The following is a 14,871-nucleotide window of genomic DNA, read 5'->3' on the forward strand; positions in this document are numbered from 1 at the left end:
GATGTTTGTGAGACGAAAAAAAAAAAAAGAAAACTTGTTGACATGCTTCGAAACAACCCTAAATCAACTTGAAATAATTAAAAGTTATATTAGGTTCATACAATTAAGATTCAAATGTTGACAATGAAAAAATAACAAAAAACCTAAAACTTATCCAACAACACAAGAACTTGAATAAATAAGCTAAATCATGTATGAAATTGCAAGAGACTGTGAGAAAAAAGTTTAAAAGAGGTTCGAGAGACTAAAATAAAATCGAGAGGTTGGTTTTAAAAGATTTTTTTTCCCTTTAGGGAATGGAAAATTAACTGACAATTTAGACATTTTATCTCAATTTATTAAAGTCAATTTTTCAAATTCAAACCTAAAAATATTTTATGACTCCAAAATTTGCTTATTGTTGGCAATTTCGCTAAATAATTCAATAGTTCGGCACACGTCCCCATGAATAACGACGCCTTCCAATTTCGTCTTTCTTGTTCTCGTATTGCTTCACTCTCTCTATCTCTCTACCGATCATTTTCACAGGTGATCATTTTTCTTCTCCAATTCATCATTTATAATACAACTACACCGATCTTGTCTTTGTTAACCACCTTAATTTCACTCTCTTTTCTTCTTTTCTGTCTACAGATTTTCTTTCTCCTATGGCTCCTCTTTCCTCCGATTCTATCAACCCACGAGGTTCTATAATTCACCTCTATTTAAACAATTGTTGTTTTGATTCAATTGTCTCTCCCTTTCCATGGGTGAAATCATGAGTTGGGTTTGTCTCTATGTTCTTCTTTTTACAATCGACACTAAGTTGTGGGGTTTATTTATTTTGGCATAGATGTTTGTATTGTGGGTGTTGCTCGTACGCCAATGGGTGGCTTCCTTGGTTCACTTTCATCTTTCTCGGCTACCCAACTCGGTTCTATTGCGATTGAATGTAAGTTTTATCGTCTTAATTGGAATGAATTACCCTATTTTAACATATGAATTGAAGTGCAACCATGTTTATAGGTGCCCTTAAGAGGGCTAATGTTGATCCGTCTCTTGTGCAAGAGGTATTCTTTGGAAATGTCCTCAGTGCAAATTTAGGGCAAGCTCCTGCTAGGCAGGCTGCTTTGGGTGCTGGTATACCAAACTCTGTTATTTGCACCACTATTAACAAAGTCTGTGCATCTGGCATGAAAGGTGTTTCTTCATCCATCGAAATTGTGGTTGTTGTAGGATATGAGTACTGGTTCTTGAAAATGTAATACTTCCTTTTCTTTTTCCCTTTTGTTGGTACAGCTACTATGATTGCAGCGCACACAATTCAGTTAGGAATAAATGATGTTGTTGTTTCTGGTGGTATGGAGAGTATGTCTAATACGCCCAAATATCTCCAAGAAGTAAGGTTGTCATTTTCTCCTCTCCCACTTTTTAAGTTGTTACAAGAAGTTGTTCCCATGTTTGCTGACATTTCTTTCTTCTTGTTGCTGCCCTCATGAACTTTAATCCAAGGATAGAAAGTATAGTTTAAGCAAACACGGTTTCTTCAATTGTAAGAAGAAAGCTGATTATCTGATTGGTTATATATATTGTTATGAACTAATGCAAATATCTCTTGCCATAGCTGTAACAGGGTGCGTTGCCAAACAAAGTGTTGTCCGTTTTCTTTTTACAAGAAAAATGAAACTTTTAATTGGATAATTCAAACTCAGTGTTTTCCTATTCATGGAATTGAAATTTTGGTTATGTTCTGTTTTGGTATATGGCCTACTGTTTGCTACTTTAGCTAATATCTTTATGGTTAAAATAATTTCTTTACTTTTCATTCATCCTTTAAAGCTAAGGTTTAATGACAACTTTTGTTCCCAAACTTAAATTTGTGTCTATTTAGTCTCTTAACAAGTCCTTAAAACTTTAAATTTTGACTCATTGGTCCGTACAAGTTCAATTTTGTGTTAAATAGGGTTTAGGGATATTCAAATATTTTTTATTTTAAGATTAATTGATCTAATAGACATAAAATTCATATCTAATGGGACCATAAACTCTCAATTTTGTTTATAGCACGTTTTTGGATTAAAAAAAATGTTGAATAGGTCAAGAACCTATTAGATACCAAATTAAAAATTAAGAGATCAATTGGACACACTTTAAGAACCTAGAAACCTTTAAGATCAAGGGTCTATTGGATACGAAGTTGAAAGTAAGTCAGGACTAATAGACACAAAACTGAAAGTTCATGCAATAAACTAGTAATGTAACCTAAAAATAATGACTCGATTTTCCACTTTCAGTGGAGCCAAGAATCTTGTTTAGAACTAAGCCTTCATTGAGAAGAACTATTGACTTTCTCGCTTTTGTTTTCAAAGCGCTACTTTTCATCCTGATTCCTGACTCGACATTATGAACAGAAAAGGGTCTCGATTTGGAAATGATGCTGTTGTAGATGGTATGCTTAAAGATGGTCTTTGGGATGCATACAACGACTTTCCCATGGGTGCTTGTGCTGAGATATGTGCCAGCCAGTATTCCATTACAAGAGAAGAGCAGGTAGAGTTTAGCCGATGGGGAGTCTTATTTAGTACTATTAATAAGTTCTACTAGTTCAATTTGAGCTGGCAGTTTTATTCCCACGGAAGTTTTATGATATTGATTAATTTTGTTCAAAATTCAACTTGTTTGTCTTAAACATTTTAGGCCATCGACGAAACATTTTTGTTATGGGACAGGCCATTTAAAAATATTTAGCTTGAAATACTCAGATTTTCTTGAAAATGTTTCATCTTATGACTGTTTTTTGAGAAACGATCTATCTGTAAAACGGCAAGTTAAATGATAAATAAAAGTTCAAATTTATCGCTAACATAACCTTTTAGGCTAAGCATTTTAGTTTAGTAATTATTTAACATGGTATTAGAGTAGGTCTTTTTTCAAACTGTGATCCAAGTGTCATTTGCTCCTCAATCAATATTGATAATCACTTCTTGGGCCTTATACTAATTTCCAACTGTGACCCAAGTGTTTGAGAATGAACACAAATATTAGAATTTTCATGATTTAAGTTTCAGCAGTGATTTGACACAGTTTAATAACCTTTGATAGGTACTATCTTTTTTGGTCTTGTTTCAAACTGTGATCCAAGTCTCATTTGCTCCTCAATTAATATTAATAATCACTTCTTGGGCCTTATACTAATTTCCAACTGTGACCCAAGTGTTTGAGAATGAACACAAATATGAGAATTTTCATGATTTATAAGTTTCAGCAGTGATTTGACACAATTTAATAACCTTTGATTAGGTACTATCTTTTTTGTTTCTTACTTCCCCTCAATAGGATGCATATGCTATTAAGAGCTTTGAGCGAGGACTTGCAGCACAAAATAATGGTTCATTGTCCTGGGAAATAGCTCCGGTAAGGTTCTGTTGTGTTCTAAGAATGCATTTAGAAGTCTATTCTAGTGTAAATCAAATCCAACTAATGGTTTGAACAATTTAGGTCAAGGTTCCTTCCGTAAGAGGGAAGCCATCTTCAACTTTTGACAAGGACGAAAGCTTGAGACAGGTAAAATGTCGCTAATAATAGTAAAAAGCACTGCAATATTCATTTTATTCAACCAATTAATAAACATCCAGTATAGTATACATGCTTAAGAAAATATAGTTAAAGTACCATAGAGACCTAAGGTAATTGGCATCAAAATGGTTGTTGGTTGATCGGGAGGCATGTTGTTTGAACCTAGAATGAAGCACTTATAAAGAAAAATATGTTTTTTTCTCAGGAACTGACTTCAGGTTCCTGCTAACTTTAGTAACTATTTTCTTTTTCTCTTTCTGGAAGGCTACTAGTCTTAAGAAATATTTAGAATTTCCATTTTGCTGCATATGGCCCTTTTTGAAGCTACATTCTATCTTCATTCAACCAATTTTTTTGTGATTTGCTAGTTTGATGCTGCAAAACTCAAAAAGCTCAGGCCAAGTTTTAAAAAGGATGGTGGTACTGTTACTGCTGGCAATGCTTCTATCATAAGGTTCTCTCTCTCTCTCTCTCTTTCTCTCTCTCTCTCTCTAATTGTGTGTATATATTTGCTGTTGATTAAGTTTGTATGTGCTGTCTTCAAGAGATCACTTATGGTCCTGAGGAAATTTACTTGAGTTTTGGAAAATGTTGGTAGTAGCATTAGGATTAATATCTCCAGCTCCTGATTTCTGAAGTGTCCTGGAAATTTACATTTCAACTTTTTCGTTGATGCCACTGAGGACAATTTTAGGCAGCTGCATTGTATTTGATTATTTGATCTTAGACAGTGATGGTGCTGCTGCTTTAGTGCTGGTGAGTGGGAAGAAGGCACTTGAACTTGGTTTAGAAGTAATTGCTGTAATTAAAGGATATGCAGATGCAGCTCAGGTAATTAAGTTCTTGATGTTATTATCCTCTTCTTGGAGTAAGATCATGTGTCTTACAGAAGAAAAATGACTACCAGGCACCTGAATTATTTACAACGACTCCTGCCCTTGCTATTCCAAAAGCCATCTCAAATGCTTGTTTACATCACTCTCAAATTGATTATTATGAAATTAATGAAGCCTTTTCTGTAAGAACTTGTCCTCTCATTTACTGCTATTGCATTCTCTTGCACATCATGCATGATTTTGTTGGTAACTTGCTATATTTTCTCTTCAGGTTGTGGCTCTTGCCAATCAGAAGATTCTTGGTCTTGATCCTGTGAGTCTTCTTGTCATTTATTAAATTCAATTCATTACACATTTGGTATTCTTTTGCGTTCAGAGTTCAAGAAACTGTGTACTGTTGTGTGGTAATGGTTAGCATAGCAGTCTGGTTGTTGATACATAATAACATAAAGTAGGTTGTTGAACATATCTTTTCTCCCATGGTAGACACCATAGTCAGTCTTTGCTAGTGTTTGCTTGCATTTTTCTGTCCCATTGTTGAATGCCTTATAAATTGGTGCTAGGAAGAAAGATGGGGCTGCTAATGAGAAATTTTATGAGGTCTGGTGAGAAGGGCAGGTTGGACGAAATTGGTACGTAGGTGGTGTTCAGGTCTTTTTCCTTGAAGGGATGTGTTAAGCTTCTTCACCTAAAACTCAGAAAAATCCCAACAAAAACTAGAGAAACAGAAACGATACTCTCTTACGATATATTGAATAATGAATGGAATCAACAAGAGTTCACAAAGAATAACAACAGAAGAATAATGTAGAGATAAATCACAAGCAAGAACAAGATAACAAGAAGGAAATGATAGTAGTTCCAGCTCCTTCAAGAAGATTGGCTTTTTCTCCCAAAATCTCTTAACAGTTTTTTCACTCAATTATGACCTACTTTTGGCAATCCCCAAAACATTCCTTTTCTACCATCTCAGGTGGGTCCCTCAACCCGTTTCTACCTCTCCAATAACCTCCCCAAAAGCTGTCTTCTATGTAATACCACCCTTACCCTGACCAACCTTGCCCTTATGCTTATGTGTGTATGATTGGAGGGGACACTCTGGTGGGGTCGGGAGTTGATTAGAAGAAAGAGATAAAACAAGGGAAGTTACGAAGGGAAGGGGCATGAAACTTTTGGAGGAAGAAATCTGCTTTACTCCTTGAGAAGGAGGGGAAGCAGAGGGTCCATTTTTGAATTGTTCTTGAGTCTTTTATTTGTTTGCTATTATTGTGAGTAATTTTGCTTGAATTTGTAATCGTGATCAATACACTATTGATCCACAAAGAGTCTCAATAATTCTTGTAAGTTTTCTTTTTATATCAATATATACGGACACTTCTGTGGTGTTCTATCAGTTTCCTCCCATGTTGATGCAACCCCTGGCTAAGTTGGGAAAAGGGAAAACCAGAAGAAAACGAAGTTCTTTGCTTAGTTTGTCTCTCATGGGAGATCAATATTATTAATGTTATTAAGGTTTCCAGTTATGAGCTTTTGTCATGTTTTATATAGATAGTAGATACGGAAAGGAAATAAACTTTGTTTGTAACTTATTTTTGTGCATGTGGTTGGATGCAGGATAGAGTTAATGCTCACGGGGGAGCTGTATCTTTGGGACACCCATTGGGCTGTAGTGGAGCTCGGATTTTGGTCACATTGTTAGGGGTAATTTCTGTTACTTACCGCAGATTCGGCAGTTGTGGAGAGTTGGATACATTGTGAAAGATAAATCTCTTGATTTCTTCTTTCATTTGTCTTCAATATTTTTTGTCATGTTTCCTTAAATACCTATAATCATAGAGAGACTCGGACGGCCGCTGATTCGGGGGGAGTACATTTTACCTATATCTACTGCTGTTCTCACTTTGTCTTACGGTTGCATTCTTACTGAAGAAGCATCTTTGATACAGGTACTGAGACAGAAAAATGGCAAGTACGGGGTTGGTGCTGTTTGCAATGGTGGTGGAGGAGCATCCGCCCTTGTAGTTGAACTCATGTAAGCTTCTTTAAACTTGGAAGGAAATAATCCGTTTATAGATAATATGTATTGTTATTATAGTAGCTAGTTCATGATGGTTTATTGAATACAATTTCTCTTACCAAATCAAATGAAAATAATTTTCAATAACCATTGATTTTCATGGCAACCTGAACTTACTCAACTTCACGTATATTCTTGACCAAAGTGTCAGAAGTTGGAATCTCGTCTCTACATGTTTGAACTCAAACAATAGTAATCGAGCTTAATATATTTGCTTATTTATCTTATGTAGAGAACTTATGGGAGGTGATCTCCTTTTCTTTTTTACAAGTATGACTGGGCTAGTTTATTGTAGAAATATCCGAGTAGCTTACTATGCTTGACCCCATACGTGTCTTAGAAGTTGAACTGAAATGTTTTAGAGATTCTTTTTCTTTTGGATTGGAGCCTTTTTGTCCATGAGAAAACTACCTACATAGTGGCCTTGATTGTGGATCAGACTTTGAGATATGAATCTACAAAAGCTTACAAGTTAGCGAATTTTCTAATCAAGTAAAGCTTTTTGGAGATATTGGCAAATGTTTGGCGTGATATTTCAGTTAGATATGGCCATACTACCAGTTTAGCAAATAACGTTGTTTTTCAATATGACAAGTCGTTATTAGAAATGATTCTTACATGTGCAAAAGTTAACGCATGGAAGTTGCCAAAAAGAAAAAGACCTGTTTTGTTTTGTAGCTTTTTCATGTGCCCACTAAAACCAGCAGAATTTTTTTGAACATTTATATTGAAGTTTTGAACGCAATGGTATAGAGATTATTTACAAAATGCTTCATAATTTGACTCCCTTTGAGCACTTTTGATGGCATTATATTCGTTAGGGAAACAGACCTAAGTTTTAGTTTCTATAAATGATAAATCCTGAGATTGAGTTAAAACATGTTGCAGGCCTGGGGCTAGAGTTCGAAATTCCAAGCTGTGATCAAAATTAGTGCGCTCTCTAGAAGACATTGGGCTGTTTGGTATTTCACTTTCCTTTTCTGCACCCAAAAGAGGACTACTTATTTAATATATCATATGTAATACAGAAAATTTAGGTGTCTCCATATAATAAATGATCTCTTCTCTTCTTTTTGCTACATTGTGCTTCTGTATTATTTAGTGCTTAAAAAATCTTTCCCATCATTAAGTTCAAAAGGCAAGAGATGTATGCATCCAAAATGGGAAATAGATAAAAGAAAAATATAAATAAGGTTTGTTTGGTGGAAAATTTGAATATATATTTAACCCGTCGAACCTGCTTCGAATGAGGCAGGGAATTGCCGAATACATTGGAAATGGGGAAGTGGGGAATTTTTCTTCCCATTGGCAATACGGTTCCTCCCTAAAAACAATATATAATGAAATATAAATATATGCTTATTTATTTATTTAATTATTTTATGATAGGTAAAAGAGTAAAAAGCAACCTATTTTGATATTCTTTCTTGATTGTACTCTTTATTTTTTAATTTTTAACTTTTGTTCTTTTACTTCATTCTTCTCAATACACATCAAATTGAATACATATTAGTTTGATAGCTCTACTATTTATGAAGTTTTGCAACTATGTGTACTGTCTAACCTCACTAAACTATGCCATCCAGTTAAAAAGAATCATTGTATAGTGTATGGTGAAACTTTTAATTAATCAATAAGATATTACGTCACCTAAGTTGCACATTTGTTTAGCTCCAAGTTGTAGCAAAGGTTGAATTGTAATATTTGTAATTAAATATGTTTATGCTTTGAAAAATGTTGATCTTAGACACCAATCAAGAAAAAAAAATATATATTTTCATATTATCATATATGTTAGATGTTTTATACGAGTTTTGTTTTTATTATTTTTTTTATATGTATGATAACTTTTAAAATTTTATTTGTTATCTTTTTTTATTCTAATAATTAGTAAAAAGATACTTTTCCTTCTTTGAAACATAAAATTAGATATAATTTTCTTATTTTAAATCATGTGAGAACTAAATAAGAGAAAATAGCATAAGTTTAGAAGTGTATATATATATATATATATATATATATATATATATCTTATCTATTGTAATTTTTTTAAAAAATATATTACTTTAAAATTAATTTATTGTTTATTTGATATAGAGAATAAAGTGAATTGTAATTATTGGTTATCTTTTAAAATTCTTACCTACATGCCTAACCCAATAAAAAAAATGTTGGCATATGAAAGTTTTATCCATTTATTTCAATCATTTAATTTCTAATAAAAAATATTTATAAATTTATATTTAATGATGAGATAAAAAAACTTTGTAATCTTTTATATTCTTTCAGTATATATAAAGACCTATCTTCAATCATTTTTTTATAAACATTTAAATTTCTCTCAATTTATTAGGTTCGTTTGTTTTTCTTTTCGATGTGTTTTTCCTTTTTTTATTTTTTTTTGGCAAATAAGCAATTTTGTTTACTTGATTGTTTTTACTCACCATGGTAAGCCATGGACATGTGGGCATTTGTAACTCTTTCACCAATTAATTAGTATTGTTTACCTAAAGGAACATATTTTAACATTCATTACGTGGTTTGTGGATATCTATGACCATATGTTTATGGTTAATTCAAAATGTGAGAATAAATGGTTTTGAAAGTCTCTTTTATCTTTGAAAAAATAATGGTTTTGAAAGTCTCTTTTATCTTTGAAAAAATTAAAGTTAATGGTTACAAATATTTAAATTTTGATTTTATTACTCATTTTAAATTTCATGAATAACCATACTAAAAAAATAACATATCAAATAACATATCAATGGTAGCATTTGCATTTTCAATAAATAGTGATATGTATTTGGTAAGCCAATCAAATTTCTATTTCTATGCTAATTAGTTGATTTATTTGTAGTATATATATCCATCCTTGAATTTTGTTAATAAAAAAACTACGTGCTAGATGAATTTTAGATTTATCATAGTTTATTTTATTTAATTTAAATTATTGTTGCTAATACATCGTCGTAAGTTTATAGATTTGATGGAGAAAATGCATACGTATTATGTCAATCATTGATTTTTTTAATAAAAAACCACATCTTAAACAAATTTTAGATCTACCATAATTTATTTAATTTTATTCAAACTATTATATGGTTACTAATACATTGTTGTAAATTTACACGTTTGTTGGTGAACATTCTAATAGAAGATTTGGAATCTCTTCAAAATATACTTGGAATTTCAAAGGAAGTTGAAAGATATAAAACAAAAAATGAAGAAGTTATAGAGGTGTTGAAAGTCGTCATTTTAATTAAAACGACAACCATACATTTCATATATATTTATTGTTTATAATTTAATAAATTAAATTACTCGAAATGTTATCACAATACAATACTTTTTCCTCACCCTTTTGCTCTATTAATAATCGATACATATATACAAAATTCAAACTTTAGTTTCAAAAAATTTATAGAGTTTTGTCCATTATAATGCTCACTATTGATTTTACAACGATGTAAGTTAGACTTAAAGATTTTGAAGCTTAATTTTACGATGTCCATTAATAAAGACTCAATTTTCTTTAATTATCATATTATGTTTGTTTAAAGTTGTTTTTCAATTCAATACATACATATATATATATATATGAATGTATATATAATTCTTAAAGAAAGAAAATATAGATAATTTCAAAAGAAAGATGTTGACAGCACGACCCTCTATTCGATTAAATGAAAACAATTTTATTTGAGGTTTTGAGGCATGGCTTTGGTAATAGATTGAGAAATTGAATTCTAATTTTCACAATTGTTTAAATTATATTTGGTATCATATAAATCATAAAGCTAGTTATAGGTACATGCTAATATTTAGTTGACAATAAATTAGTATTAATCTATTGATGAATATGATTTATGTTAAAATAATAGTATAATTATTATTTTAGAATAGGTAGAGTTACATAAATATAACAAAAATGGTAAATATTTATAATCCTTATAGCAATTTATGAAAAGCCCACGAAGCCTCGTTACTTTTTCATAAATTCCATATTTACCCCTATTGGTTTTTATGGTCACGGGACAATTTTTCAATTCTTTCTCTTCTTTTTCTTTACGATTTATTCGTGTGTTCTCTTTTAGATATTTTTCCTCTTAAATATTCTTTTCCATCTTTGACAATTTCTTGTTCTTGAATATTCTCTTATTTTCCTTTCATGTTCGACAATATCAAGATTGTTTATATTCCTCTCATTGTAGTGAGTTTGTTTTTGTTAAGAATTCTTAATATCGTATTTGGTTGGGTTGTTTAGACGATTATAAAATTTTGTTAAAAGTTCTATATTCATTATGGAGATAATTTTTGTTTTTGTTTGTGATAAAAATTCTAAATTTCGTTTTCATTTCAAATGTTTAGAAGATTTATATATAGTAAGAGTTATGTATTTCATCGTGGAGATTGTTAGTTTGAAGTCTTTTATGGTAATTTACATTGAACTAAGAATTCTATATTTAGTTATGAAGAACTTTTAGGTTTTTATTTGTGCTAAGAATTCTAAATCCGTTTTCGTTTCAAATGTTAAGAAGATTTAAATACTACTGCAATAATTCTGTATTTCATTATGAAGATTGATAGTTTGAAGTTTTTTATGATCATTTACATTGAACTACACAATCGTTTACCACAATCAGCATGATCGTTTACCCATACCAACATGATCATTTACCAATATCAACACGATCATGTACTATATTTAATACGATCACCATGGTCAAACGATTGTGTACCTAAGTCAACACAATCGTTTACTAATTTCAATACAATCATTTAGCTAGCGTGATCCAATGATCGTTTATCATTATCAACACAATCCTTTAATGTAAATTATTTCACTGCACGATCGTCTATTCTTGCATTGTGTTTATTATTATCGTTTTGTACATTTTATTCTTTTATTCAGTGATAGATGTATATCTATTTCTTTCTATCACTATTAAATACTAAATTGTATTTTCTTACAAAATACAATGTCTATTCCTATCGTTGTTTTTTATGGAGGTCAATGGAATGGATGCAATGTCTATGAAAATTACTCAGTTGCTGGATTTTTTGTAGATGTCTGAATCAGCTTTAATTGTTTGGTTGACATAATATACGAAGAGATTCAATTAGATGGATTGGTAAAATTATCTGTTTTACTTGATTTTAGTAAAAACAACGTTCAAACTGTGGTGCCAATAAAGAAAGACAATGATGTTGCTTGGTATTTAGCTTTTGCTAAAAGATGCAACCAGAAGACATCCATTAGTTGCTCATGTAAGTGTTAATTCTTTGGAGTACTGTACGAGAGAATGTTGAGATGTCGTTGAATATAGGTTATTCTTTTATTTGAGAAGATGAAGTTATATGAGAGATTTGTTATCATGTTTAGCCAATCATTTATGGAACACTTAAGTTGGTATCCTCATAGAATTCTTGCTTTTTAAAAAAACGTAAAAAAGAAAAGTTATATTTTTCGCACAAAAAGACCAATCAATTTGAAATGGGATATTTTAATGTAAAGGCCTGCAGCCGATAAGGCGGGGACGAGCCATTCAACCGGAAGCCCAGAAGTGCAAGCCGGAAAGGGTCACACAGTCGCCGGAATGGCGTTCCAGCTCTGCTATTCGCCGCCCACCTTCTTTACCGAACACCATTTCCTTTCCAATTCTCTCACTCCTCAACGTAAAACAACTCTGTCCAACTCCTCTCCTCTTTTCAAGCTCAGTCCCATTCCTCGTCACTCAAAACCGTTCCTCCAAATTACCAATGTCTCGCTACAGGAACACGCTCCTCAAGATACCCAAAATACAATTCCCTCTGCTGATGAAATCTCCAAATACCCAGATTCGAAATCCGGTTCCTCCTCGAACAGCTCCGTTTGGGTCAATCCTAGAAGCCCCAGAGCTTCCAAACTTCGGAAGCAGTCGTACGAAGCAAGATATGCTTCTCTTATTAGAGTATCGGAGTCTTTAGACTCTTCTAATCCATGTGAGGTAGATGTTGCTGATGTCTTGAAGGTGATAGGTAATAACATTTTAGAACGGGACGCTATTTTAGTGCTGAATAACATGTCAAATTCCCAAACTGCGTTGCTTGCTCTTCGCTACTTCCAGGATATGCTGAAATCAAGTAAACAGACAATTTTTTATAACGTGACACTGAAGGTGTTTAGGAAGTGCAGAGATATGGAGGGTGCAGAGAAACTGTTCGAAGAAATGATTAACAGAGGAGTTAAGCCTGATAATGTGACATTTTCTACAATTATTAGTTGTGCTAGGTTGTGTTCTTTACCAAGTAAGGCTGTTGAGTGGTTTGAGAAGATGCCAAGTTTTGACTGTAATCCTGATGATGTTACTTACTCTACGATGATTGATGCCTATGGACGTGCTGGTAATGTTGACATGGCTTTCAGTTTGTATGACCGTGCAAGAACGGAAAACTGGCGAATTGATCCTGCGACATTCTCGACAATGATCAAAATTCATGGAGTGGCTGGGAACTATGATGGGTGCTTGAATGTTTATGAAGAAATGAAGGCTATAGGCATCAAGCCAAACTTGGTTATATATAACTGCTTGTTGGATGCTATGGGTAGGGCTAAAAGACCTTGGCAGATCAAAACCATTTACAAAGAGATGATTAAAAATGGATTTTCACCAAGTTGGGCAACTTATGCTTCTCTTTTACGTGCCTATGGAAGAGCCAGGTATGGTGAGGATGCTCTCATTGTTTACAAGGAGATGAAGGAAAAGGGACTGCAGTTAAACGTAATTCTCTACAATACGCTTTTAGCTATGTGTGCTGATGTTGGCTATGTTAATGAGGCTGTTGAAATTTTTCAAGATATGAAGAGTTCTGGCACTTGCTCACCTGACAGTTGGACATTTTCTTCCATGATCACCATATATTCCTGCGGTGGAAAAGTATCAGAGGCTGAAGAAATGTTGAACGATATGGTGGAAGCTGGTTTTGACCCTAATATCTTTGTCTTAACATCACTAATCCAGTGCTATGGGAAAGCTAAACGTGTTGATGATGTAGTGAGGACATTCAATCAATTGATAGAGTTAGGATTAACTCCAGACGATCGATTCTGTGGCTGCCTTCTCAATGTGATTACCCAGACACCAAAAGGGGAACTTGGTAAGCTGATTGATTGTGTTGTGAGAGCTAATCCAAAACTCGGGTTTGTGGTTGAACTCTTGCTAGGGGAGCAAGACAAGGAAGGAAATTTCAGAACTGAAGCCTCAGAACTCTTTAGTGTTGTCAGTGCTGATGTGAGAAAAGCTTACTGCAATTGCTTAATTGATCTCTGTGTAAATTTAGATCTTTTGGATAAGGCATGTGAACTACTGGATTTGGGGCTTACACTTCAGATATATAAAGATTTGCAGTCCAGGTCTCCAACTCAGTGGTCTCTTTATCTTAAGGGTCTTTCTCTTGGGGCTGCTCTCACTGCATTACACGTTTGGATAAAGGACTTAACAAAGGTACTTGAATCTGGGGAGGAACTTCCACCATTACTTGGAATAAATACTGGACATGGAAAACACAAGTATTCAGATAAGGGTTTGGCAAGCGTCTTTGAATCACATTTAAAGGAATTAAATGCTCCATTCCATGAGGCTCCAGAAAAGGTCGGATGGTTTTTGACAACTAAAGTGGCAGCAAAATCATGGTTGGAGTCTAGAAGTTCCCCTGAATTGGTTGCAGCATAGGTTGTACCTGAAAGGTCCAATAATATCTGTTGTGATATCTTTCATTTAAACCCTTTTCTCCCCTTTCTTTTAAACGGCCATATCTTTCTTGAAAGACAGCTTTATGGTAAAGGATGCAATGAAGAGTTCTGCTATCTTTGTTCTTTCATCGTATTATAATTCATTGGAATGTCATATCAATCTTTAATCACTGTTTTTTTGCTTACTGCTAATTTCTTTGTGGTATATTTCGCACTTGGTTAACTCTCTCAACAAACACCCTTTCGAATATGTGCAAGATTAGTTTTGTTTATTAGTAGATCTGACAAGCATACTGGAGTTTCATTATTATGCTGCTAAAGGGAGGTGATAGAGAAGCTAAGGTGAACGATCATGTTCAAACATGCTACGATGATAAAATTTGTTTCTTGAGAGTAGAGAAAAACTAACGAGTGGAATGGAGAGGAAAATTAGATTATTTTTGTTACCAGAGTGTGACTTAGATACTCTTTAGAATTAGAAGAATCCTGGTCTCTTGTAGAGTTGAAAACATTGATGAATTAGGCTCTCAGAGTCCTACTTGATGTTGGGTTTTGCCTTGGACATGTCAAGATGAAAGAAGATGTAGAAAACTGGCTGGATAAAAGGCAGAAGAGGGGGAGAAGACTAACTCGCAAGTGTCAGCAAGAGTTTTGTTGTTCTGGGGACCAAG

At 33.2% G+C, this 14,871-nt stretch overlaps 2 protein-coding genes across 2 annotated transcripts; both read left to right on the plus strand.

The window, feature by feature from the left end:
* Positions 1-385: 385 nt before the first annotated feature.
* Positions 386-7,735, plus strand: LOC101212707 (acetyl-CoA acetyltransferase, cytosolic 1). The gene is made up of 15 exons (XM_011656471.2): positions 386-528; positions 634-684; positions 833-931; positions 1,006-1,179; positions 1,279-1,384; positions 2,391-2,529; positions 3,316-3,393; positions 3,478-3,543; positions 3,924-4,009; positions 4,287-4,386; positions 4,463-4,573; positions 4,663-4,704; positions 6,006-6,092; positions 6,338-6,423; positions 7,357-7,735. The coding sequence occupies exons 2-15, from the start codon at positions 648-650 to the stop codon at positions 7,388-7,390; spliced, it is 1,245 nt and encodes a 414-aa protein (XP_011654773.1). The 5' UTR covers positions 386-528; positions 634-647; the 3' UTR covers positions 7,391-7,735.
* A 4,209-nt stretch (positions 7,736-11,944) lies between these two features.
* On the plus strand, positions 11,945-14,385 carry LOC101213183 (pentatricopeptide repeat-containing protein At4g16390, chloroplastic). Its single transcript, XM_004139468.3, has one exon. The coding sequence runs from the start codon at positions 12,066-12,068 to the stop codon at positions 14,178-14,180; it is 2,115 nt and encodes a 704-aa protein (XP_004139516.1). The 5' UTR covers positions 11,945-12,065; the 3' UTR covers positions 14,181-14,385.
* Positions 14,386-14,871: the final 486 nt, after the last annotated feature.

This window comes from Cucumis sativus, chromosome 1, assembly GCF_000004075.3.
Source record: "Cucumis sativus cultivar 9930 chromosome 1, Cucumber_9930_V3, whole genome shotgun sequence".
Lineage (NCBI taxonomy): Eukaryota > Viridiplantae > Streptophyta > Magnoliopsida > Cucurbitales > Cucurbitaceae > Cucumis > Cucumis sativus.